The following is a 27,848-nucleotide window of genomic DNA, read 5'->3' as shown; positions in this document are numbered from 1 at the left end:
CATATGTTACATCAACCACTGTCTCCCCCCGCCCCCCCTGAGGTTTCTTCTCCCATACTCTCCCCACCTTCCCCCATCCTCCTGGTATTGTTACTCCTATTTCTGTTCCGGAGGGGTTTTTATGACTTGGATTCCCTGTGTCCTGAGCTCTCATCTGTTCCTATGTACATGTTCTGGTCTAGCCCACAGTGAAAGGTAGGACTTAGGTCATGATAGTGGGGGGTGAGGAAGCCTCAAGGAACCAGAGAAATAGTGTGTCTTTCATCGGTGTTATGCTTCACTCTGTTGACTCATCCCTTCCTTGTGGCCCTTTTGTGAGGGAATGTCCCTTTGTCTACAGAAGGGTTTGGGGAGGGCTTGGTTTTGGGTGTTGGTTTTGGAATCAGCTTTGCCCACTGCAGTCCATCACTGTTTCTTGATGGCTGCTTCCCCGGGTGTGGATTGTGGATCCAACTAAAATTAAACCCTGACAAAGGCAGTCTTTTCTCTATCTACCATAATGCTTCCTCATCCAGTTGTGAGAATTTTTTGTGCCTTGACGAGGAGTGATCCAAACTGAAGGCTGCAGTTTTTGATCTTCATCAGTCAAGCCCTCTTCATTTTTGCAAGAAAGGCGGTGTCATCTGCATAGGGAAGGTTGGTAACTCTTCCTTCAAGTCTGATGCCATGGTCTATCTCACTGTCCAGCTTCTCCGATCATTTGTTCAGTACACACAATGGTTAAGCATGCTGAAAGTATATTGCCCTGACACATGCCTTTCCTGATGTTAAACCACACAGGCGCCCCTGTTCTGTCTGAACAATCCCTTTTCCTCCGCACCCACATGTGAGCACAGTGAAGTGTCCTGGGATTTTGATTCATTTTTATGATCCACATCGTCAATTCCATGCAAGCAAGCATCTTTCTGACATTGTTTTCAGATGTCCGATCCATCTTACGGATGGAATGATGTCCTTCAATCCACACCCTATTGAGAATGTGGCTTGAATTTCTAGCAGTTCACTGTCAACAGACTGCAGCAATCATGTTTTGGAATGACCTTTAGCCCCATGATACGTAAACGTGGGAAATAATTTCTGCCTTCCACTGGCTCTGCTTTCTCTGGAACAGGCACAGATATGGATCTTTCCCCGTCGGTTGGTCAGGTAGTTGTCTTCCAGATTTCTTGGTGGAGAAGAGTGAGTGCTTCCAATGACGCTTCTCTTAGTAGAAACAGCTCCATTGGAAGTCAGACGATTTGCGGGACCTTGTTTGTTGCCGCTGTCTTCAGTGCAGTTTGGACTTCTTCCTTCGGTAGCCTTGGCACTTGATCCTAGTCTGCCTCCCGAAATGGTTGAATGCTGACCAATTCATTTGGATGCAGTGACTATGGAATATCTTCTTTTGATATTTTCTGCACTGTTCAATATTTTGCCAACAGAATCTTTCAAGATTGCATCTCGGGGCCAGAATATGTTCCTCAGTTCTTTCAGCTTGAGAAATGCTAAGTCTGGTTTTCCATTGGGTTTTCCAACTCCAGGTCTTTGCACATTTCATGAGACAACTTGTCTTCCTGAACCACCCTCTGGAATCTTCTGTCCATTCGTTTATATGATTGTTTCCTCCATTGGCTTTGGCTGCTCTGCATTCCACACTCTCTTCCATTTTGGTCATTTTTTTCTTTCTTCAAAGTTATGTATTTAATTTTTTTAAACAAAATAACCTTATCTCCTTCAAAGTACTCTCCATGACAATATATTTGCCAAATCTGCGATTCTATTCTTCAGGCTCATCTGTTTGGATGGCTCACAGCACCTCCCTCCTTTTTTCTTCTTCTTCCCCTCGTCTACATGATGTCTTTGGTGTCACCCCACCATGCATCTGGCCTCAGCCCTTAGTGACCAGTACATCAAGTGTATCCTGCAGACGCTCTCTGACTCAGGGGGCTGTACTCAGGGTCCTCCATTGGCGTTCATGGACATGCTTTAATTATCTCCGGATTCAACTGGATCTTGCTGATGAACATCTGGTGGCCTGTTCCGCAGAAAGATGCACAAGTGATAATAGGACCTGGAATTCTTCCTTTTGAAGTCAATCGAGGAGTCGACTTTACATCCGTGCCATCGTTTCCCATGCGTGGCTGCTAGCAGAGATGGAGGAGGCTCTCAGAGAAGCCTCACAGGAAAGACCCGGTCATCAATGTCTGAAAACCCAGCCACGGGAAACCCTGGCACAATACGATCACCAGTGGGAATCATCTGGACAGCATCGAATTTTCTAAATAGATTTTTTCCCTCCCCCACCGCGGTCCTTAGCTTTCACATTAGCATCATTAAAAGGCTAGTAGACACCTACTTGCTTAATTATCACACTCTCTCCCCTAAGGCAGCTCCTGGGTGCCTGTAGCTTTCCCTTTTCACCAGCAGATGGCAGCAAACACTCTTGGATAGCTCCTTGTTCTGGAGGGCTTCAAAGCTTATTCTGTCAGGGTGATTGTTACAGTTTATGTTTGCAAATGTTACACCAAAGACTTTTCTCCTTTGGAGGCCTTTAAAATGGGAAATCTCTGTCAGTTCGGACAATGCGGTCCAATAGTAAAAGACATCTGTTACATTAATTAACCAAAAGGTAGTATTGAAAAACCCAGCAAGCATTTGCTCCCTGGATGGAATGCAACTTTCCACAAGCACCCGGCAGCCTTCCCCTGGGCCCCAAGGTCCCCAAGCCAAACCGCAGGCCCTGTCTTTCAGCACCAGTGAGACTGAGGAACACACGGGTCTCTTCAGCATTTCCCTGGCCATGAATTTTCCTCCTGCGTCGCAGCTCTGTCCTTTTGCTGGGACACTTGGAGGGTTGATGCCGTTATTGGGCAGGTGAATGCGTTGTTGCGGCAAGGCAGATGAGAAGCAGGTCCCCAGGAGCAGCGACTGTCAGTCTTGCTGCACTCAAGGCAGTGAAGCGTGCGTGGCGACCTCACAGTAAATGATCAAGTCAGTGTTATTCAACCACACACTCAAACTGAAGGACTATGGAGCGAACAGCAGTCAGGAACCTGGACCTGGACTTGTCTTGTCGCCCTGGCTCCTCTGGCGAGAGGGAGGCAGTTCATTCTTTTGCACATTAGTGGGGTCAGCTTCACAGATTTCCCTACAGTACCAGCGCGCTATCAATGCGTGCAGGAGAAGGGAGCCTCTGGGGACCCCCAAGGGCTCTTCCAGGCCTCGGATTCTATGGCCCGAGGGTGAGCTACTTAGTGGGCTCAAGGGTCCTTTCTGACGCCTTTGGAAATGCAGCATGTCGGGGAGGAAGTTTGGAACACCACAAATAGACCGAGGGAGGGGAGGGAGGAGGAGTCCATGCTGAAGAGGTTCAAACAAGGACGTGATCCAAAGCAAATGCTACTGAGAGGCTAGGAAAACACCGTCGCTGCTGGAGCCCCTACTGGTCTTGTCAGCAGAGGTCGTGGAGAAACCATTAGTTGGTCGATCGTCCCACAAAGCCAGAGTGACCTTTGCTTGCCTTGCCCTCTGATCATGCCTTGGGACTTGGCCAAGGAGTTCACTTCCTGAGTCTCTTGCTGGATTTTTTTTTTTTTAAAGCAAAGGAGTTTCAGGAGCAAAAAGAAATCACGCTGGAGCAGCGCCGCAGGGAAGACTCTCCTGTGATCAATCTCATTATTCTCAGCCCTGAAAAGGGAGCCGCTCTCTGGACAGTCAGCAGAGCACACAAAGGTCAGGGCCCTCACAGGACACCCCTCCTGGGGGTCCTGACCATCCTGTCCGCTTACAAATGGCACGACGGAGCTCCAGGGACATGAAGCCACTTGACATAGGTAGGGCCACAGGGAGGGCTCGGCTCCACGCAGAGCCACCGGTGTGCAGGGTCCACTCTTGGCTGCTAAGTGCAAAGGCTGGGAGTGGGGCCGCTCAGAGGCTCCTGGGAGGAAAAAGTTTCCGATCTACCTGCTACAAGTCACTGCGGAGACTCTGTGGGGCACAGCTCTGCTGTGATGTCACCTTCGGTGGCATTGCGGGCCATCGGAAAGATGGAAGATGGCACTGGAGTGAGGAGGGGAGGTCAGCTGGGCAGTGGGTTGAAGGAGAGTCCTTTCAGATGAAAAGTGATAGAACTTGCTGGTAGGGCGGAGGGGAAGCCCAAGGCGAGGCATTCCAGGTGGTCTCTCTGTTTCTGGTTTGGAAGCACCCATGGGGGATGACACATCGCCTCCTGGGAGGGGGTTCGGGAAGAAGGCATTTGTGAGAGTGGTGAGCAGGCAGACATGCCTGTCTCACAGGTTACAGGCGAGGGGCTTCTTGGACATGTAGCTGCCGTACGTGCGGGTCCAGGAGAGGTGAGGCCACTGGCTACAGCCTGGGACTTGTTAGCACAAGGGCAGCGGTCCTGCTGGGAGCAGGATCTCTCAGAGAGCGAGAGCAGCAGGGGTCCCGTGAGGAACACATACCGACCCAGTGAACGCTAGTGTTTTGCGGAGGAAGGAGGAACGGCAGCAAGGCACCAGGGCACCTGCAGGCTGCAGGTGAGAAAGTGAGGACATTGTCAGCAACACGGATGCTGTCGCGGAGACTGGGGAAAGACAGGCCAGTCACAGCTGGTCAGAAACCTGGCTGCAGCGATGTTGGCAGCGGTCCTGGGCAAAGCCACTAGCAAGCATACGCCACAAAGTCAGAAATCTTCAGGCCACCAGTGTCTTCCCACACCTTGATAAGACATTTTTTTGATAGAACATTTTGAATGAGTGAATGAACTGTATTGGACACTGTCTGGCACACTGAACGCTGTGGCCTGGAGGGCCTCAAGGGGCTTGCGGTAGAGGGAAGTTGAAAGCCAAGGTTGTATTACTTGGGAGGGAGTGGGGAGAGGGGGAGGTACAGAACTGAGGGAAGGGATTAAGAACCAAACCCAGGGGAGGTAGGGCAGGTGGGAAGAAGTCTCTGGAAGGCGAGTTGCGGGGTTGAAGCGCAGGCCCAGGTTAGTTGGAGGAAGGCTTTCCTGGAGGAAGAAACCTTCTTCTATCTCCTTCTGCGGGGGACAGTCTGTGCCCAACAGGAAGAGAACAGGGCAATTCGGCTCTTTCGGACCGAGGTCGGGCTGTGCTGAGTGAGGCACTTTTGGGTGGGAAGCGGGCTGAGAATGTCCAGGAAGAGAGAGAAGATGGACACGAGGTGACACCAGGAGGAAGGCTGCTCAACTGCTGTGGAGGAAGAGGTCAGGGTGGGGTGGAACTCGGATCTCAAATGTGATCACCAGGCCCCTGGCCTCGCACAGGCAAGGAGAGGAGAGGCACCGGGTTTCCTAGGGGACCTGTGCTTTCCGGGTTGTGGCCTTGCAGATCTCCAGGGTTTTCTTCCGAGGTCTCTGGAGGTGGGTTTGAACGGCCAGCCTGCCTGCTGGTTGTCAAGAACTCAACCACTGGCTCCACCCATGGACTCCTGGACTCATCAACTCAGAACCAAACCCATTGCCCTAGGGTTGCTTCTGATGCCTAGCACAGCTCAAGGGCAGGGTAGGACTGCGGTAGAGTGCCCAAAGCTGGAGCTCTGTACCAAATGGGGGCCACGCTGTTCCCTCACAGAGTTCCACTGCTAGTATCCTAGAGCTTTCGCTCCCAGGGCTCCTTCTGAACAAGAATAGTGCTTCTTAAAAAACAGACAGCCCCCCGCCCCAAACCAACCAACTTCACAGAGGATTCTCAGTGATTCAAAAGAGGAGTATTGGTTCTTCAAGATTAAAACTCCCTGCGGTGAAGTTGATTCCGAGTCAGTGAGCCTGTAGGACAGAGGAACTGCTCCTGTGGGTTTCCAAGACTCTTTATGGGAAGAGAAAGCCTCATTTTTGTCCCCTCCCTGGAGCAGCTGGTGGTTTCAAACTGCTGACCTCATGGTTATTCCAATACACAGCCACTATGCCCCCAGGGCTCCTATGAAAAGAGTCTGAATGTCTACAGGAAACCACACCATACCCTGCAGCCTCACCGAAGCCAATACTTTCAACCAATCTTATGACTATAATAGCAAGGAAAACTAGGTGGGCAGAAATGGCTAGAAAATAATGATGGCAGCATATGTACAAATGAGCTTGTGACAAGTCATGTATAGATGGTCATAGAAGCTGTAAGGGCCCCCAATAAAATGATTTTTTAAAAAAGGAGTTGAAACAATTAAATAAGACAATGAGGGCATAGTTATTGTATTCCACTCAAAGGGACACAAAAAACAACTTACTAGCCTTAACCCATAACTTTGCAGGCACAGACTGATCCTCACACATCACCCGTGTGATTGCAAGAGTGACCCATCTACTTAAAGACTGATCTAGGCTTCTCATCTGAAAATGCAGTCATAAGTCACTTCTGTTAGCTTCTTAGTTGCTTCTCCAGTACCTTTTGCTCTTTATCAAGACAATTCTTAGATGAACATTTCCTTTGAACTGCCGTGTACGTTGATGGCAACAGAGGTGCTGTCAGGCTGCCTGTGCTCCAGCAGAGATTGGGGAGCACACTTGGGTCTGGGGGTGTCAAGAACACAGTCTGATAGTAACAGGTGTGTCAAGAACACAGTCCTCTCTGAAACACCATGGCGGGATCATGATCATCCTCAGTTATGTGGTTGGGCTGCCTACCAGAAGATTGTCAGTTCAAATTCACCAGCTACTCCAAAGGAGAGAGATGAGGCTGTCCGTTCCCATAGAGGTTTGTGGTCTTGGAAACCCAATGTAGGGCCAAAGTGAGTTGGAATCAGCTTGATGTCAGTGAGTTTGCTTTCCCAAGAATGTGTTGGCTACAAACTTAAACTAAGTGTTGTTCTTCATTTGTGAAAACAATGCAAATCTGTTCCAGGCACTTGGAGTGATAATCTCTGGGGAAGAGATGCTTGTACCAAGGAGCATACAGATGTGTGTGTGTGTGTGTGCACGTGTGTGAGCACATATGTGTGTACATGCGAGTGTATACCCACAGGGAGTCTAACAGCAGACATTTACGGAAACCTGGAGAGATGGGTTTCTTCTTGGGCTGGAGCGGACCTGCCAGGGAACCTTACCCAGGAACCTGGTCTCATTATCACCATGCTGTGCCAACTTTCTTCCAGATGGAAAATGGTGAACCCTGACTCTGAGACAGGGGGAATTCTGTACACAGCCCCACAGTGTGCCAAACATAATCAGACCATCAGCACCTCCGGATGGGCGATGTGCTTGCTGGGGTTGATGATAGGAAAGGATTTTATGGTGTCTGACGTGATGGAATGGCCTGAACAACTGAACTGTATGAATTCCCTTTATAGGAGTCAGATGCTATGTTTGGCAGATAAAAACGTTATCAAGCTTCTAAACCTGCCCCAAATCTGACCGCACACACTGTCTCTGGATAATACATATTTTAAAAGGTGCCAAGGCCCACATAATGAATGGTATTCTTCTCCCAACAAGACTTTTTTTCTAGAGTTTTTTGGGTCAAGTTCTTGAAAGAAATGAAATGTTTTTCTTGGCCTTAAGAAAACTGTAAACCACATTTGTCCAAAGTGTAGACCCTTTCTTTTCAGAAGTGGTGAGGGCCCCAGGGGGCAAATATTTTCAACGCGGATAGCAGGCAATGTGGGAAACACATGGAATGACTTCCCACTTACCTTATTTAGACTTAAAGCAAACATTGTATTATTTCACGCAGGGGCAGATGACTCAATAAGCAAGATAAGCACAGGCTTACTTGCGCTTGCTGGTTACCGTCAGGGCTTACCCATTTGAAAAGAGGCTTGCCCTCACTAGGAGGTGCTGTGGGGTTGGAGGGAGTCAGATGCCAGCCATACCTAGAAGCAGCATCTTCGATGTAGTGGTGGTGGTGGTGGGAGCGGGACATGAAATTGTTCTTGACAGATTCGTAAAGAAGCACAAGTATGTCCTTGCCTACCTTTCTTCTTCTTCCTTTTTTCTTTCCCTTAAGAGGGTGTACTCATTCAAACTGCTGACAGTCTACACCGAGGAGCTCTCCTGACATACCTTGAGAACAAAGCAGCAGTCGGTGGGCGCTTTATATTTCATTTTACACTGGATCCCATAGTAAATGTTGACGTTTTCAAACTGTATAAAGCAGGCCAGATCCCGAGATGTCTGAAAGGGAAGAACCCAGATTGCCCTGAATGACATGACAGCGAGTACTTCCCCAGGTGGTTCTTGCTGGGACAGCAGAGAGGTATACTTTAGTTTAAAAATATATATATATATATATACACACACACATATATATACATACACACATATATACATATACACTCAGCACATATAAACACACACACATATATACATTGAATTTTTATGGAATTTATTTTAGGCTTCAACCACATACAGCCTTCTCAACGCCGAGCCTGCCTTTGAAGAGGTGAGAGAGTGTAACGCAGGGAAGGCGGCGTGCCACGGGCCCAGCGCGGAGTGAAAAATCACACGGGGTCCAAGCACCTGGCACACGGCCTCCCAGAATTGGAGCTATCTGACCTTGAGGCGCTGTTATTGATGCAGTTTCAGACAAGGTGACCACCTCGTGAGAAATTTCGTTTTGGCTTTGGCCATTTAAAGCAAGTGATGGATTTTGTGATTGAGCATTTACCAAAAAAATCAAAAAAGAAGAGAGGAAAAGTCCCCCTCAGGATGCACAAGGAAAGGAAAATTTGATTCTCGGTAAATTAGCACACATCCCATGCACTTCTTCCTGGCAGCACAGACTTCCTTCTCCGTGTCCATTTAGTGCAGGCTGGGTTGCTATGGCAACCGGGGGAAACCCGAGTCTCCTCCCCTGTGAACGCTGCAGCCTCCAATCGACACATTTGGTTGCACTTCCATTTCAAATTGGTTTTCTTCCTCTTTCTTCTTCTTCGTCACATTCTAGAGCAGTGGCCCTCAACCTGCCTGATGCCGTGATTTTTCAGACAGGTCCTCGTGTGGTGGTCACCCCCAGCCATAGCATTATTTTCATTGCTACTTCATCACTGTCATTTTGCTACTGCTATGAATCGTCACGTAACTATCTGATAGGCAGGATGTATTTTCATGGTTACAAATTGAACATCATGAAAGCATTGTGATTCATCACAAAACAATATGTAATTATATATTGTGAGAGATTTCTTTTTTTTTTTAGATATCTATTTCTAATGACACATGAATGAAATGTTGTCTTGAAGCATGTTGTAACATGGGTGACAGTCTTCATGCCGGGCACTTGTATATGGGCGTATCTGCGTGTGGGCGGACCCGCCTGGAGACAGAGGAGCGGTGTCTCGGTTCCTAAGACCATTGGAAATATGTGTTTTCCGATGGGCTTAGGCGACCCCCGTGAAAGGGTTGTTCGACCCCCCCCTCCCCCAAAGGGGTCTCGACTCACAGGTTGAGAACCACTGTTCTAGAATTCTCTACCTAGTCCGTGGATAAACAAAACAGGAAGAATAATCCTACCTTAGTTCAGCATTACATCTTTCTAGGCACATTTTATTTCATTTCACAATATTTTCTCTTGGAATGTCAAGATATTAATTTTTTCCATGACAAAATCACACATAGTTGTCATAAATAAAATATCTCAAGTGTAACATTTTATGAGGTTTTCATGAAGGGGTACCCAGCAGTTTTGGTTCCTAGTCAATAGTTTCTATACAAAGTGCTCAGTTACCTTCATTGCACTGTACGAATGGTCTCAATGTTGTCGCTTTGCTCTTCCCTTATACCACGTTTTTAAAAACAGACACATTTAGTTAAAGGGGACACCTTCCTTCACCACCCTTTCTCCTAATTCTCCGTTTTTCTTCAGTAGTTTCTGGTTGGTTGGTGTTCCCAACCTTTTAGGCAAACGTTGATACACATAATTATGTGTAAGCACACACACACATCTCCATCCATCCATCCATCCATCCATCCGTCCGTCCGTCCGTCCGTCCGTCCTCTTGAAATATACACAGGTTTAGAAGCATGAATGAGATTTTACGACAGCTCCTCTTCCAGGCCCCCTGTCTTCGTTGCTGTGCATACGTATCACGGGGTCTTTTGGCATTGGGACATAGGAATGGACACCAGGACATTCCTTGAGCCCCTCCTTAGCATTCCACGTCCAGGTGGAGCAATGTAGTCCTAGGGCAACTCAGAGTTGAGGTTTGTAATCTTGAAGTGCTGTTCTGAAGTGCCTGCAATACCACTCTCCATCTCTGCAACGATTTGAGCAAAGCACACGACGCCTAGAACCGAAACAGTTTGGTGGGACAGATGTCCAAATAGGGAACTTCAAGGAGTATCTGCTTTTGACTTTGTCTTTAGAGCTCACGAACTTGTCTTTCAATGTGGCTGTTTAGAGCCCCATCCCTTTGCCCTTGACAGTGCCCCGTTTTCCTTACCTAATGCCACCAAATTTAGATCGTATCGGCAATGCCAATTTTAGCAGTTTCATGCGAGGAAAGATCACACTCATCTCGCTGCCTACGAGTTGATGCCGACTCAGGAGCCCCAGGGGGCAGGTAGAACTGCCCCTGTGAGTTTCTGAGACTGTAACTATTGATGGGAGCAGAAAGCTCCCTTGGAGCGGCTGGTGGTTACCAACTGCCAACCTTGTGGCTCAAAGCCCAATGCGTAGCCACTATGCCACTGGGACTCCCATTAGTTAGTTTATATTTCTCTGAAGACTGATGATATAGCTGTTGTCCGGTTCCAGTGAGTCACTTCCAACTTGTCGCAGACTCAACCAACAAGAGAAAGGACACAGTGCCTAGACCTGCACCAGCCTTCAACTGTTGGTGTGTTTAATTCTGTTGTTGCAGCCGCCGTGTCCATCCATCTCGTTGATGGTCTGCCTCTTCCCCCCTCACTTTAGAAGGCACGACAACATGTCCAAAGCATGTCAAATGAAGTCTCTGCAACCTTACTTCTACGGAGCATTCTGTCTGTGCTTCTTCCAAGACAGGCTTGCTTGCTCCAGCAATCCACGCTCCTTTCCATAGTCTTCTGCGGCTTTCCTACATGCCTAGCAGGCCATTCAAATAGGAAGGCTTGCTTGGATCAGGCACACTTTGGTACTTAATGTGCCATCTTTGCCCTCTGATACTCTAAAGAGGTCTTTTTAAAAAAAATCATTTTATTGGGGGCTCATACAGCTCTTATCACAACCAACCCATCCATTGTGTCAAGCACATTTGTACATTTGTTGCCATCATCATTCTCAAAACATTTTACTTCTACTTGAGTCTTTGGGATCAGCTCCTTGTTTTTTCCCCTCCCTCCCTCCGCAACACTTGATAATTTATAAATTCTTATTTTTTCATGTCGTACACTGTCCAATGTCTCCATTCACCCACTTCCCCAGGGAGGGGGTTAGATGTAGATCACTATGCCCAGTTCCCCTTTTCTCCCCCATCTTCCCCTTCCCCTCCTGGTATCTCTACTCTCATTATTGGTCCTGAGGAGTTCATCTGTCCTGGATTTCCAGTGTTTCCAGCTCTTATCTGTACCCGTGTACATCCTCTGGTCTAGCCAGATTTGTGAGGTAGAATTGGGATTATGATAGTGGTGGTGGTGGTGGGGACAAGGAAGCATTAAAGAACAAGAGGAAAAGTTGTATGTTTCATCATTGCTACACTGCACCCTGATTGGCTCGCCTCCTCTTTGCGACCTTTCTGTAGGAGGATGCCCAGTTGCCTACAGATGGGCTTTGGGTCTTAACTCTATACTACCCTCATTCAATTATATGATTTTTTGTTCTTCGTTTCCTGTTACCTGATCCCATTGACACTTTATGATCACACAGGCTGGTGTGTTTCTTCCATGTGGGCTTTGTTGCTTCTTGGCTAGATAGCCACTTGTTTATCTTCAAGCCTTTAAGACTCCAGACACTATATATTTTGATAGCCAGGCACCAACAGCTTTCTTCACCACATTTGCTTATGCACTCACTTTGTCTTCAGCGATTGTGTTCAGAAGGTGAGCATCATGGAATGCCAGTGTAATAGAACAAAGTGTTCTTGCATTGAGGGAATACTTGAGTGGAGGCCCAATGTCTATCTACTACCTTAATACTAAATCTATAAATATATGCACATAGATCTATTTCCCCATCATCATATATAAATACATTTACATATGTACATGTCTATATTTAGACCTTTATCAATGCCCTTTGCCCCCATTGCCTCCTAGTTCCTTTCTCTATTTCCTTTTACTTCCTCTTGCCCCACTATCATGTTCAGCCTTCATTTGGGTTTCAGGAATTCCTCTCATTTACATTGCCCTTGATCAAGCCCTACCAGGCCTCCTATACCCTCCTCACCATTGATTTTGGATCACTTGTTTTTCCCTTGCCCCTGAATTTGTTAACACCTACTTGCTTCCCCCACCCCCGCCCACCTCCCCTTCTCCCATGTCCCTCAGGAACAGTCAGTCCTGTTGTTTTTTCCTCCAGATTGTTTATTCCGCCTATGTTATCTAGATAGACCTGCATAGATAATGATATGCACAAAAACAAGACCTAGTAAAACAAAGCAACAGAAGAAAACAAAACAAAACAACAACAAAAAGAACAACCTAAAAAAAGGAATAGCCTGTAAATAGTTCAAGGTCTGTTTGTTGACTTTTAGGAGTGTTGTACAGTCTAGTCTGATGGGATGCCACACCCTGGCCCCACAGTCTATTTTTGGTATTCCCCGGAAACTTCCTTGCTCTGCTCCCCTAGCTGTTCTGTTGCACGCCCTTAGTGTTTGCCTCAGTGTGGTGGGGTCAGATTGGGCACAATTCACGGACTGTGTCTCCAGTATTGTCCCCCATAGGGCTATGGGTCGGTGAGGGATGTTGTGTCTTGTAGTGGGGCTGGCCCTATGGTTCTCTCTGTGCATTGGCTGCTCTGAGCAAGAATATTGTCCTCAGGGCTTGGTGGGCCAGGACACGCTCCACTCTCCTTTCCTCCCCCTTCATTTGCTCCTGTGGCTCTGATCAGACATGTACCTCTCCCTGAGCTGTAGCTTCAGTGCTGTCCTCTGAAGTGAATTCTTCTGCTGGCATGGGGGGCTGTCCACGTAGTTGGGATTGGGACCAGCCCCTCAGATCTCTCTATTGGTTCCCTGCTTCAAGCTTGAACATTTTTTAAAGTTTATTTATAGCAATTTATATTTTTCACTGCGGTGAATGGGATCTTTTGCATTATGTTTTAATGTGCATATTATTTTCCTTAGTTGTGGCCGAGTTGATTCTGGCTCCTGGTGACTCCATATGTGTGTTAGCTGACTGCTCCAGCAGGCTTTCCAAGCTGTGGCTTTTCCGATGGCCAGGCCTGTCTGTCGTGGGTCCTCTGGGTGGGTTTGAACTGTTAACCTTTCAGCTAGTAGTGGAGTGGTTAGCCTCACCCCGGAACATAGCTACGTCCTAAAACTTTGCAAGGGTGGCCCAAGATGAGATTGCCTCAGCCTCTGAGGAGGGGCTTAGGAAGAGCAAAGGGTGAGGAAGAGAGTGCGCCTATAGGGCTGAAATGATCTCAACCACCAAGTCCAAGGACGCCTAATGCACTCTGCTGGGAGGGTGGTTTAAAAGTGCGCATAAAAGGGTGAGAATCTCCACGGCAAGCTCGCCAAGAACGTCTAATACCGCCCGGATGCCAGATCAGGTAAGTTCTGCGACAATGGCTGGAGAATGATTTGTGTGACTACAGAAGAACGGAGCCCACCGAACTTGGTCATGAAAAGTAACAAAACAACCGCCAGAAAAAAGGTATCTGCCAGGAGTTTTGAAACCTGATGTTATAACAGATGAAGTCATTTTATCGGCAAAAGAGAGTTATGGAAAAGTTATAAAAAGAAAGAAAAGGACTTTAGTAATTCTGCCCTACTGGCACTTTCATACACAGGCTGTAACAACACCCCACAGTGAGTACCTCCAGAAGACAGAGTACATTTGAAAAACAAACAAACAACACTAAACCAACACCTGAGGATCCCTTGGTTTCATTTTCATGAAATGTATTTTTGCTAAAACATTGTGTGTGTGTGTGTGTGTGTGTATAAAATTTTAAAATTCCTTCCCACCTTAGTCTTGCCTTTGGGTACATAATAAATCCCAGAAGCCCGTAAAAGGAAGTAACGCCTTTTCCAAGATTTCTTTCCATCTTCTTTGAGGTAAAGAGCTCCTTCGATTTCGGGCACGATAACAGATGTTCCACAGAAACTTTCCTGCAACGGAGACGGTGCTGGCATGAAATACACAAACGATAAAACGCACAGTTTTGTTCACACTTACACGGACCGTGGAAGACTTGTCTTCCCTTATAAGTCGCTTCTTGCCTATAATTCTGAGTGGAGAATTGTGTGTTAGCGACGTGCATTCTGCTCTAACGAAGGGAGAGTCACCGAGTGGCGAAGAGCCCCAGCTCCTGGTCGGGTCTGGCGGCCGGGGCTCTGAGCTCTGTGACTGAGCTAGCCTCTGCAAGACGGGAAGAATAGTAGCCCAACTTTGTCACACAGGTCTAATTATGACAGGGGTCAAATGCAGGCGCTGCTGTGGAGAAGGCTTTGGGTTGGGCTGTTCGATCAGTGGTTCAAACCTCCTAGTTGCCCTGAGGGAGAAAGACAAGGTGTCCATTCCGGTCAGGAGTCAGTCTCAGAAACCCTAGTTCAGGTTGTTCAATCGTGCGGATTGACTTGGTGGCGGTGGGTTTGCCATGACCGTTACGGAGTGCCTGAGTGGCGCGCTCACTCAGCTGTGCACCGAGGTCGTAACGTGGGCAGCCCAGGTCTACTCTGACACACCGGGGTTTGCCCTGAGATGGAATCAGCTCGACAACAGCTGTTTGCTTTGTTTCTCACTGTTAGCCTCAGCTGGCAAACTGCGAACGAGTTGCTTTTCTGGAATATCCAGAGTCAACTAATTCAAGAAACCGAAACCCAAATGAAACCCACTCAGGTTCACAGGGACGCCGCACAGCACTTCTGAGAATGTCAATCCTCACGGGCACAGGGCCTTCGCTCTCTCCTGCAGCGCAGCGGGTGGGTCTGCCCTGTCAATCTCTCGGTTAGTAGCCAAATGCCTAACCCACAGTCACCAGGGGGAAATCAGACCTCTTGGGTCTCTATTAGGCCCATCTGTGACCTCTCACCTGGTGTTCCTCCCTCTGCAGGACGGGCTGGGACGCAGACCCTCTTCCTTTGTGAAGAGAAGTGATGGATGGATGGATGGATGGATGGATGGATGGATGGATGGATGGATGGATGGATGGAGGGATGGAGGAAGGCAGAGAGGGAGGGGACACACACACACACACGCACACACGCACACACCCACACACTTCACGCAGGAGAGCCTTCTCTAGGCTCTCAGAGGAAAGGATCGGAGTGATTGAGAGTAGGAGGGGGAGCGGTGCGGTGCGGTGGTCGGCCCACCGGTAGCGCCACAGCGCGCATGCGCGCGTGGCCGAAGGCTCGCTCGGACCGGGGAAACGCCCGACGATTCCCCCTAGCGGCGACGAGGAGGAGGACAAGATATCTTCTCCGAGTTTGCCGGGCGAGGCCGGCCGGGCGGGGGTGGGGTGGGGTGGGGTGGTGGTGGTGGTGGCGCCTTTTAGCTCAGTGACAAGGTAACAACTCATGTGGCGTTTCAAAATCCTCAACTATCAAATGAATGGCTGGAACCCAGGTACATAAGCGAGGAGAACAGTCCCATGGGGGTTTCGAGGCTGCTGGCTTCATGGTGAAATCATCAGGTCAGAGCCATGCGTGGATTTGACCAAATGTGTAGCCATTTGGATACCAGGGTTCCGGAACAATTTAATTGGATTGGCGATTTTATTGTCCCCGTGTGTATCTGAGGAAGCTGAAGCTCAGAGGGGACTTATCCAACATCCCAGGAACAACCTGAACCCAAATCTCTCTGTCTTCCTGCCACGGCTGGCTGCTGGGAGAGCAACTTACACTTCACTTTGAAAACCCTTACATCTGACCTCAGTGGAGCATTTAGGGAATAAGATCTGGCAAGTGGTGGGAGGGGAGTTGTGTGAGGATTCTTGAGTCTTAGTCAGGAAAACTCAAAGCAGGTGGTTTCAAAACTCTCACTTTCACAGCGGACTCCATTATCTAAATCATGGCATTTAATGAGAACCTGATTGTAAAATACTAAAGTTTCACAGTGTGCCTCAGCATTGCTGTTTTCTCAGAAGCAAATGATTTAATTTTTTAAAATTTTACTAAATCGTTCCATTGGGGGCTCTTATAGCTCCTATAACAATTCCTACATCCTTGTCTCAAGCACACTTGTACCTGTGCTGCCATCATCATGTCCGAAGGGAGAGCAGAATACCCTGGGGAGGAGCAGCAAGGAGAGGGGAGGCCCCTCAGCTCCCCCCTCCAAGGGGGCAATAACATGATGTACTCCACCTAGGAGGCCAAAGGCCTGGAAGGAATCTTCTGTTTTATGAAGAGAAGCGTGGAATCTGGACTTTTGTGAAAGCAAGCAACTAATGTTCTTTTTCCAAGACCAGTCGTTTTAGTTTACAGAAACATTGTACAGAGGTTGGTATCCGTACCCCCACCATACTCACAACTCACAGTTTCCCATATTATTACTTCTCTCGCACACCTGGGTTTTCTATTCCGGGAGAGTGAAAGTTTCCTTCAGAAACCCATAAGAGCAGTTCTATCCTGGCCCGTGACCCTGCTGTGAGAGCATGTCCAGTTGCCTACAGATGGTCTTTGGGTCTCCATTAAGACCCCCCTTGTTCATATCAAAATGGTTGTTTGGGGTCTTCTGATGCCTGATACTTGATCCCATCGACACCTCATGATCACATGAGCTGGTGTGCTTCTTCCATGTGGGCTTGTTGCTTTCCTTCTAGATGGTCGCTTGTTTAACTTCAAGCATTTAAGATCCCAGACACTATATCTTTTATTAGCTGGGCACCATCAGCTTTCTTCACCAAATTAGCTTGTGCACCATTTTTGTCTTCCGCGATCATGTTGGAAAGAAGAGCATCACAGGGTGCCAGGTTATTAGAACAAAGTGCTCTTGCGTTGAGGGAGGACTTGAGTAGAGGCCCAATGTCTGTCTGCTACCTTAATACTTAACCTATAATATATGTACATAGACCTATATCCCTAGGGTTATATATTAATATACTTAGGTATGTACATGCCTATGTTTATACCTCTATAAATGTCTTTAGAAGCAAATACCTTTTTAAAAAAGATCGACTCAATGTCCTTTTCTTACAACAGGCAGCTTACCTCAAGTAAGGATTCCTTGTTCTTGGCATTCATTTTCTCACTTGTTTCCTTGCTGTCTTTCTTCCCTCTGTTATCCAAGTAAAAGTTCTAAAAGGCAACGTCAAAGGAGCAGGTCAGTAAGTGCTCCTTTCCACGCAGGGGTATGAAGGTGCTCCCAGCCTTGCAGGGGAGAGAAGAGTTACCTGCAGAAAAGGAGCAGGAAGCCACAGTGTAGGAAGGACAGGCTTACTGAATGCTTGCTCTGGTGTCACAGAGGCCAGAGGAAATGAAGCCCTCCCTCTGACAGTTCACAAGCAAGGAGAAGGTATTAGCAGACCGCAGCAAAAGATCTAAATCCAGTCACCTGCCGAATCTGGGCACAGCCGCTTATTTAGACCACAGAAGTCCTTCCCCAAGGGTGATAGTCAGTCTTGATGCTTAATAAAATGTACATTTCTGGGTTCCCAACCAACTGAACTGGAATCTGGGGGGTCAGGGCCTGGAAACGAGCATTTTTAGGAAGCCTACAGGATGCTATCACTCTTGAAAATGGAACACACCAAATAGAAAGCAAACAACAAATGCTGGCAGGATGCTGTGAGATTACAACCCTTATCTACAGAAAAGACGTATTTTCTCCACACGCTAGAAATGGAATACTTGATGATCCAGACATTTTACTGCTAGAGATCTAGTAACAGAGACGTGGTCAGATTACGCACACCTATGTTCATTGCAGCCCTATTCCCAATAGCAAAAACGATAGAAACGACCTAGGTGCTTATAAATAGATCCATGTACTCAATGGAATACTATGCAACAATAAAGAATAAAGGGTACTCGAGACACAGAATCATATAAATGAATCTGGATGACATAATGCAGAATGAAACAAGTCAAGTAGAAAAGGACAAATGTTGTATGATTGCGCTTTATAGGAGCCCTGGCGTTGCAGTGGTTAAGAGCTGGACTGCGATCCGCATGGTCAGCAGTTGGAAACCACCTGCAGCTCCTCAGGAGGAAGACTGGGCTTTCTACTCCTGCCAACTGTTAACAGTCTTGGAACCCCACAGGGGGTCGCTATGAGTCAGCATCGGCTAGCGTGCAGTGAGGTGATGCACTTTTATAAGCGGACACAAACAGATAGAAAGATAGGGGTCAGTGCTTGCTGGTTACTGGCAAAGGGAAGGAGGGGTGAGGCCGGGGAAGCGCTGTTGAGAGAGCAGACATTTATTGGTTTTGGTGATGAAGAAGATAGCATCAAATGTGGGCAATGGGCAAGGTAAATAGTGTCACTAAAAGATGCAAAGGGAAGGGCATTTGGGTGAAGGGTATGACAAACAGAACTTTGCAAGAGTACGAACAGCCACCAAAAAAGATGTGTGTGGGTATGAATATGTGGGCACGTGGGCACATGCCTTGCAAATCTCTATCTCCATCTCATCTGTCTCTGTCATCGTCAGTTCTTTTAAAAAAAATAAACATTTTATTAGGGGCTCACAGAACTCTTATCACAATCCATACATACATCAATTGTGTAAAACACATCTGTACATTCTTTGCCATCATTTTCAAAGCCTTTGCTCTCCACTTAAGCCCTTTGCATCAGGTCCTCTTTTCCCCCCCTCCCTCCCCGTGCCCCCTTCCCTCATGAGACCTTGATAATTTATAGATTATTATTTTGTCATATCTTGCCCTGTCCGATGTCTCCCTTCAACCCCTTTTCTGTTGTCCGTCCCCCAGGGAGGAGGTCACATGTAGATCCTTGTAATCGGTTCCCTCTTTCCAACCCACTCACCGTCTACCCTCCCAGTATCGCCCCTCACACCCCTGGTCCTGAAGGGATCATCGCCCTGGATTCCCTGTGTCTCCAGCTCCTATCTGCACCAGTGTGCATCCTCTGCTTTATCCAGACTTGCAAGGTAGAATTTGGATTATGATGGTGGGGGAGGAAGCATTTAGGAACTGGAGGAAAGCTGTATTCTTCACCGGTGCTACATCACACCCTGACTGACTCATCTCCTCCCCTAGACCCCTCTGCAAGGGGATCTCCTGTGGCCGACAAATGGGCTTTGGGTCTCTACTCTGCATTTTCCCCTTCATTCACTATGGTAAGATTTTTTTTTGATGATGCCTTATCCCTGATCCCTTCGACACCTCATGATCGCACAGGCTGGTGTGCTTCTTCCATGTGGGCTTTGTTGCTTCTGAGTTAGATGGCCGCATCAAGTCAGTTCTGACTCACTGCAAGCCTGAATACATCTACATACATACCTGTATATACTGCATAAAGGACACAGGTACTGACAATTCCTAGACATAACCATACACCTTGCAAGATTGCTTTTCTGGGGTTGAAGGCATAAGGCCTCATGGGACCACTCATAGCCACAAGGCACAACTCAGGTTCCTGGCATAACATAGTTCGTCAAGGGTGTGGTATTCCATAATCTGGAGTCAATTTGAGACTTAAGATGAAGGCGTAGAGTTTTGCCTGTTTGTTGAAAGATTTTAATTGGTATCCTATCAATTCCTGGAGGCTTGCCATGGCTAATGTTATCAGGAAGCTGGAGCTCCATCCTTCAATCCTATTGGTTCTTGGTCATATGCTACCACTTGAAATGGTTGAATGTTGGCTAGTTCTTTTTGATACAGTGACTGTGCATACTTTCCATCTTCCTGCCCGAGTGGTGCACCTGTTAAGTGCTCAGAGGGTAACTGAAAGGTTGGCAGTTTGAACCGCCTCTGCAAGAGGAGGCAGATCCGACATTGTTCTCGTGAATATTACAGCTTAGAAAGGCCTTATGGGGACAGTTCTGCCCTATCACATGGAGCTGCTGCGAGCTGAAAAGGGAATCTAACAGCGATTATGCAGGATTTATAATATTTTAGCTTTTCTTGTTTTGTTCTCTCTCACAACACTCTTTCCCTCTTTCTTACCATCATTTAATGTCAGAAATTTGAGTTTTTCATCATGTTCCCTCGCCATGAACATATTCTAAATAACCGAGAAGAGTAGTTTCTTAACGATGGATTCCAACATGAGATGGCTAATTCATGGAAGCAAATGCAGAGAGTACTACAAGCTAGCACCTAGATGCAGCATCCTGGGAATTTGAACCTGTGAGAAAAGCTGAAACAACTGTCTATGGCAGAAGCTCCCTCATTCCCCCATCATCATCAGGGAAAGAAGCGCTCTGTCACCCCTCAGGGTCGGGCAGGTCAAGGACGAGCCTCCCTAAGCTGTGACTAGCCATGTAGGAGGCGTTCCCCAGGTTGGCTGTGACTTTCTCCTCCTAGCTCTTTAGCCTCTGAGTGACGTTCTCTCTTCACTCCCCCCCCCGCCCGCACCCCGTATAAAGTATCAAAGCCACAGTCATGTTGGGACTCCTGGGAAGGTAGTTCTTGGAAAAGACTGGTTGCTCGGGGAGCCTGAACTTCCACCTGTGCGCGCGCAGCCAACGCAGCAACTGCGCTGCTCAAGAGAATTCGTTATCGGTGGTGAATAGAAACCGGGGGTTGATCTGGAGATGACTAATGAGGGGACTTTCGAATGGGTGAATCACAGGTTATTCCCTTTTGCCATAAATTGCAAGAATGCAAGATTTGGGGACAGCTGGGTAGAACAGGAAGAGAGAAAATGTAATTTAAATCCCCTTCTTGGAATCAAGACTCAATCAAGTGGTTCTCGGTATACTGGTATGTACCCTCTACATCTCAGTGAGTACCCCCACCACGCAAATTACCTCTGCTCCGAAGACTCTTGCTAGCATATTGAGAAGGTGAATATTGATGAGAGGTAAGCAGACAGATAACTGCATATCTACAGATATGGGAGATACATCAAATAACACAAATATTCAAAATGAGACCAGTTATATATGTCTTCGATGAGAGAAGAGATGTTCAAGGAAGATTTCACAGAAGTCGAATATTGGTTAAACTAGGCCTTGAAAGACATCCAACATTAAGACAGAGATAAACTTTAAGTGTGACGTTCCTGGTAGGAAGATAAGCAAACCCACTGTCATCAGATCAATTGTAACACATAAAGGCCCGTGTGTTACAGGGTAGGATGATGCTCTACAGCAGTGGCTCTCAACCTTCCTGATGCCACAACCTTTCAACCCAAGTCCTCATGGTGCGGTGACCCCCAACCATAACATTATTTTCATTGCTACTTCATAACTGTGATTTTGCTACTGTTATGAATCATCATGTAAATATCTGATAGGCAGGATGTATTTTCATGGTTACAAATTGAACATCATTAAAGCTTTGTGATGAGTCACAAAAACAATAGGTAATCATGTATTGTGAAATATTTACTTCTAATGACAAATAAATGAAATTTTGTCTGAAGCATGGTGTAGCATGATTAACAGTCTTCATGCTGGGAACTCGTATATGGGCGTATCTGCATGTGGGCGGACCCACCAGGAGACAGATAGAGAAGCGGTGTCTCAGTTCCTAAGACCATTGGAAATATGTGTTTTCCGAGGGTCTCAGGCGGCCCCTGTGAAAGGGTTGTTCGACCCCCAAAGGGGTTTCGACTCACAGGTTGAGAACCGCTGCTCTACAGGTTTTCCAGTGCCTGCAACCTTTACAGAAACGGGTTCCCAGGCCCTCCATGGTGCTGCTGTGTAGCTCGAACAGCCATTTTTAAGGTTAGTAGTCCAGTGTAACTATTTCTGTTATCCAGAGATGCCAAACCCTTTAGCACCTGAGAGAACTAATGAAGTTGTGCTTCTCTTTCTGTTCCTCATTCATGCAACCACAATAACACCACATTCCAGTTAAGTAATGGAACAATCTAGGGGATGGAAGTTGCCTAGAGTCTTAATCAAATGATAATTTGTTGTTATTTATTATCCTCCCTAATTGATGGGGTCAGTGAGGGTGGGTGCCATTGAATTTCCTTCCTATCAGTCAAGAAAGATACGTTGCAATGAGTATCTGGGTAAATGGGCAGAACAGGCTATCAAGACCTACCACGGTGGGCTTTCTCTGAGATGGTACAAACAGTGGAAGGATATCTGATTATCTAGTCAACTGATAGAGTTTTAAACATCATCAACAACTACCCTGACGTTTGGCATATAATTTGTTTGTGGTAGTTATCTAATCAATCTGTTGTCAATTGGAGACTTAAAAGTGAAGGGGTGGAGTTTAGCCTGTCAATCAGGTCAAAGCTTGATGACCTCATTTGGAGGCGCTAAGGAGATAAATAGCTCGCTGGAGGCGGGACACACACACACACACACACACACACACACACACACTCCCTGCGAGAGAGACATGCTTGCTGACAAGATACATGGAGCCACGTGTTAGAGCCCGGGAGCTGGAGGAGCCACGTGGAGAGTCCTGCCAGCGCTGAGATGCTTCCACTGCCACTGAATCCACAAAACTCTCCACCCACTGGCCTATGATCTTCCTGTATTTGGCATCATTGCATGTGTTTTGTGAGTCTGAAGAGGAACTTATAGATTGGAATCGGACATAGGGGCTAATATCGGACTTATGGACTTGCTCTGCACTGGGCTGTTTTCTCCATCTTCAATTGCTCTTGTCTAGAAAGCTCTTTCTTAGACACATAAGAGTGTCTAGAGGTGCTGTGTGTCGACTCTGACTCAGCTCTAGGGTTTAGACACAAGAGCACGAATCACTGCCCCGTCCTGTGCCGTTGTATCATTGCTGTACCCCAGTCCACTGGTGCATACAGCTCGAAATTGTTCAAAGAATCGAGTGGCATTGCACTCACAAAAAAGCTTCTTCTATTTTCATCTGCTTATTTATATGCACAAGATTGTTCAGTATTTGTAGCTATTAAAAGTACCGAGCATCCATAAGAATGAAAAATAGAAATGCAATCAATACTGAACATTCATGCCTTGGTTCAAGGACTACTTGGGAGGAAAAAGGATGCCATCTATTTGTCACTTTAAGAGTTGGTTTCCCAATACACTTTTATTGCTTTGTTTAATTAATATGAAAGGTACATTCTTATGTTATTTGAACCATTTGAGTGTTTTAAGTGCTGTATGGTGCTGGGAGATAAAAATTTACATGTGATTTATAACCATGATTTGTGGGAAAGCGGTAAGATAGAGAGTTCTATGAAAGACTTTCAAGCATAAACTACGCAAGAAGATACATTTTCTGGGGAAAGTGGAATGGAAATAGTTCAAGAGAAAAATAGAAAATATTCAAATGTTACAAAAGCCATTCATTTTGAACATCTTTATTCATAAGGGCCATTGTGGGAATGGAGCCACCTCAGAAATTTCTCAGAATCACCATTGTTGTATTATCCTGATAAATAAAACAAGTAAAGAAATTCACTGCTATCAAGTCCATTCCAACTCACAGCGACCCCACCTGTCAGAGTAGAACTGCCCCTTTGGGTTTTTGAGACTAAATATGTACAGGAACAGACTGCTTCATTTTTCTTCCATGGTTTCAAACCACTGACCTTGATGTTAACAGTTTAATATGCAACCTACAAGGTCACCAGAGCATTGTGGTACTGATAGCTGTATTCAATTTATCTTTCTAAAGATGCCTAAACTCGAACTCACCTTGAAATCCCAGTCAGTAAGTCTAAGTTCCTTCTGGGCTTTCTCAGAGTTCTGGAAACTGCACATAGACGTCCTCAGTGATAGTCATGTTAGCAAACAACGACCTCTGATCAATCTTTGATCTCCATTTTCTAAATAATACATCCTTCTTAATGATCTCAGTTGTGAAGATTCAAGATATTTATGCAAAGAATCTAGTTTACTTAAGTATTAAGCGACTCCAACCCCCAAACCAAACCACAGTCACTAATTGGATCCTGACTCACAGAGACCATCTCTGTACACGATCTCCAAGGCTGTAAATCTTTGTGGAGCAGTCTCAGTGCTTACCTGAGAGCACCAGTCCAAGTCAAACCAAACTCCTGCCATGTGTTCATTCCAGCTCTTAGGAGCCCAGCAGACAGGGCAGAACTGCCCCTGTGGGTTTCAGAGACTGTAACTATTTACACAAGTAGAAAGTCACAGCTTTCTCCCACAAAACAGCTGGTGTATTAGAGCTTCTGACCTTGTGACCAATGCACCGATAGCGTTACTAAGGCACTTTTATTAAGTGAACACACGTAGCTTATTATTATTAGCAACTTTTCTCTCCCTCTGGACCATCAATTTTTTTGAGTGGACTTTGTAACAAACTTAGTGAAAATAAATTCTTAGGCTTGGTAATGAGTATCAATATTATTCGATATAAGCTATCCCTGTGGTTTGTGGTTACACGTTGGGCTTCCCATTCGCTAGGCCAGGAGTTCAAAACCATCAGCTGCTCCATGAGAGAGAGAGAGACAGGGCTTTCTACTCCCATAAATAGTGACAATTTTGGAAACTCAAGGGGGAAGTTCTACCTTATCTTATAGGGTCACCATGAGTTGGCATCCACTCAAGGGTAGTGAGTTTGGTTGAGTCTTTGGTATAAGTATTTTTATCTCTGGAAGTTTCTCTACAAGCACAGAGGGAAAGTTCTGAGAGATACTGAGGACAAAAATCCAGCCAATTAGTTTTCTCTTTTTCTCAGGATTCTGAGACTAGGCTAGTGGGGGGATACCTCTGAAATTTAAAGATTTCCATGAGAAAAGAAAACAGCTCAATGAAAATTTAAGAAGTAAATCTCAAATTATGTAAATAAGACATCAATCATCTGATGGAAACACACTTAAGATGTACAAATTTCATGTTAAATTTTATAGGGTAAAATGAAAAAAAATTTTTGGAAGGTGGGGGAACTCAGTATGTTGAAAGCCAAGTTCATCCTCTTCTGTTCTCAGTCTTGTCTTTCCTTGTGCTTCCCACCTTAGAGAATGCCACTCCGTTCCCAGCTCTGAAACCTGAGATCCTCCTTTCTGAGTTCTATGCCTGCCCACAATCCTAGCACTCAACTGATCAGCAGGTTCTGAAAAATTCCGCCTCCTAAATTTCTCCCAAGTCCCTCCATCCATCATCATCCTCTCCTTCTGAGCCTCTGCAGCAGTGTGCAGGCGTCTTCCTCAGAATTCATTCTCTGTTGTTTAAGTCGATGCTTCCCTAAGTGGGCAAGCCCACCCCGGGGGTGCTGGAAAAGTCCAGGGTGGCTGCAAAAGCAGATATCCACATTCCACCCTGGCCTATGGGTTATGGGACACAGTTTTAATTGCCAGGGGATTCTGAGTAATTTTTTTTTTCTGAAAAGGGGACCTATGGTTTAAAAGGCTTTCCTCTCACTCAGAATTCTTAGATGGCTCCCTGCAACATTCAAAATCAAGTCCAGCCTCCGAAAAGAAGTTTGCAGTGTCACTTATAATTTTATTCCTACTTCTCCCTGATTAAATCTAGTCTCACTAGAATTCTGTGATTTGGTTAAAAACATTGGAATCACAAGAAAATCAGAGCAGAAACCACCCATTTCCCCAGGGCAAAGACGAGGCTATCTGCTCTCATTTTGGGCCTGACGCTCAGCAGAGGGCTGCTATGGGGTAGAATGTAGCCGATGGCGGGGAATTTGGTTTTGTTGGCTTATATTTCGGATTTTTCTAATCCTGGTATGCTGCAGAAGCTGCGCGCCGCATCATTCCACCTGTACGTCAGGCATTTTCAAGTTTTTTTTCTTTCATTTCAATTTCATTTTTTCCTCAAGTTTGCTTGTTTGGCATGAATGTTATTCTAAGGTTGAGGCTCTGTCTTAAAATGTTAAAGATTAATCACATACAAACCAATAACTTGATGCCTTTGGCCTTCCCCACTCCCTGTCTTCACGCTGCCCCTGCATGCTCCAGCCTAACAAATAATTTGTCATTCTCTAAACGCAAATATGGCCTGCTGACTTTGGACATATCATTAGGAAAACACACTCCTGAGAACCAGACTGCAAAACTCGCCGCTAGAACTCACTGCTAGACCTCGCCCTTGTGGGACTTGTGGTAGCACGGTTACGAAACTGGGTAGCTAAGCACCAGGACAGCAGTGTGAAACCACCAGTCAGTCCAAATGAGAGAGATGAGCCTAGTCGCTCCTCCAAACATGTACCACCTCGGAAACTCACCAGGGACGATTCTCCCCTGTCGTAAAGGGTCGCTTTGAGTTGGAATGGACTCCATGGCAGTGAGTTTTTACATGTGAAGAAAGGATATGTGTCTGGTAAAGTTGAGAGGTCAGCAAAGAGGAGGGAAGTCCTTGAGATGAGTTGACATAGCAGTTACAACAATGGGCCCAAGCAGACCAGCGATCGCTGAGATGGTGTAGGACTGGTTGTACCTAAGGGCACCACCATAAACCTGAGCTCGCTGGACAGCAGCTCCGACCACCACCACCTCTCTTCCCTCTGGATCTTGCACACGTCCTCTGCCTGGAACACGTGCTTCCATTTCCCTCCTTCAAGTTGAGCATCATGCTCTCGGAGTAGCCTTCCCTCCAGCCCCTCCTGTGTGCTCCCATAGCTCCTAGAACTTGACTCCATCACAGCAGCTACCAGTTGGATTCCCTTTCCCACACCCCTTCCGTTTCTTGTTTCTCTTCTTGCTGTACAGTTGAGTCTATTTTCTGTGGCCCAAATATGTTGTCTCCCACTGATGATACAAACTTACTAACATTTTCATTTGAATCCTGTTCATTAATTGTATCGATATGTTATCCTAAAAAGTCTTTCAGGTATGGTTTCCCTTCAGGTCCCAAGGTATTTTCTCATAAATACTACGTTGCCTTATCTTCTTTGTTCATCTTCTATGAAGGCAAACTCCCTCAACAGTCAGTGTCTTTCACCAGGTAAAGCAAGTGGTGAAACCCATTCTCTTTGCGTCTATGCCGCAGACCTGGTCCCCTCCTCCCTGAGGATCAGGGCTGGAGATAAATTGAGTGTCCAACTTTTAGGTTGACTCCTCTACTTTGTGCCCATAATGGGAAGGAAGCATTTTCAAATATGAAGAACAAGGCAGTTTGCATGCCGATTGTTCACAGGGACCTACATCAACACACTACATTTTCCGTGTGGTGCTTTGGGGATTCCAGCATTAATTGGCACCAAGTATAAAAAACAACAAGAAGAGTCCCTTTAAAATATGAAGCAACGCTACCAAGAGAGCACCAAGGCATACAGGGTAAGTGGTGCGAAACAGAAGCCAGGGCAGAAGAGGAGAATGAGAAAACAGGTAGGTAACACTTTGGACCGTGAAAATAAAGAAACCAAAGGATCTTTTCTTTCTGGTTCCTTCAAAGGGCCATTGGTTCACACATGGCCGAGTTGAGTGTATTTTTAGTCTAAAGGACTTAAAAAATGATATCTTGTTAGATAATCAACATTGTGGTTAGCACACAAATGACATTTAAAAAAAAATCCTCCGGACTTTATTTTAACAACATCCACATGATCTTACCTGGGGGTTTTTAAATACAGCATATTTTTCCCCTTTCTCCAAAAATAGTATTTTATTTTCCGTGTCTCTTGTCCAGTCTGATAAGACTTCAACAACATTTTCATGGTCTTCAAAAATTCTCTCTGATGAAACAAGAAAAGGCATTTTTTTCCCAAGTGCAGCTACCATTTCCTATTGTGAAGAAGCTCTCAATGAGTTGACCACCGTGCTTTCTACTCTTTGTAGGTCG

The 27,848-nt window shown here is 46.2% G+C and overlaps 2 protein-coding genes across 3 annotated transcripts in view; one reads left to right on the top strand and one right to left on the bottom strand.

Annotated features, from left to right (window-relative positions):
- Positions 1 to 27,848, bottom strand: part of APBB1IP (amyloid beta precursor protein binding family B member 1 interacting protein) — a 138,882-nt gene that overhangs the window by 21,998 nt on the left and 89,036 nt on the right. For both annotated transcript variants that reach the window (XM_075552530.1, XM_075552531.1), the window contains 4 exons: positions 27,620 to 27,741; positions 17,224 to 17,310; positions 14,038 to 14,181; positions 7,994 to 8,104 (listed from right to left, as the gene is read on the bottom strand). In XM_075552530.1, the coding sequence (XP_075408645.1) occupies positions 7,994 to 8,104; positions 14,038 to 14,181; positions 17,224 to 17,310; positions 27,620 to 27,741 (464 nt within the window). The remainder of the gene's footprint in view (positions 1 to 7,993; positions 8,105 to 14,037; positions 14,182 to 17,223; positions 17,311 to 27,619; positions 27,742 to 27,848) is intronic.
- Positions 1 to 27,848, top strand: part of LOC142450517 (protein nucleotidyltransferase YdiU-like) — a 177,385-nt gene that overhangs the window by 86,202 nt on the left and 63,335 nt on the right. The gene's annotated exons all lie outside the window — the stretch shown is intronic.

The sequence above is a fragment of the Tenrec ecaudatus genome, chromosome 6 (genome assembly GCF_050624435.1).
Source record: "Tenrec ecaudatus isolate mTenEca1 chromosome 6, mTenEca1.hap1, whole genome shotgun sequence".
NCBI lineage: Eukaryota > Metazoa > Chordata > Mammalia > Afrosoricida > Tenrecidae > Tenrec > Tenrec ecaudatus.
Note: the sequence above shows the minus strand (reverse complement) of the source record. Positions and strands in the feature narration are given on the sequence as shown.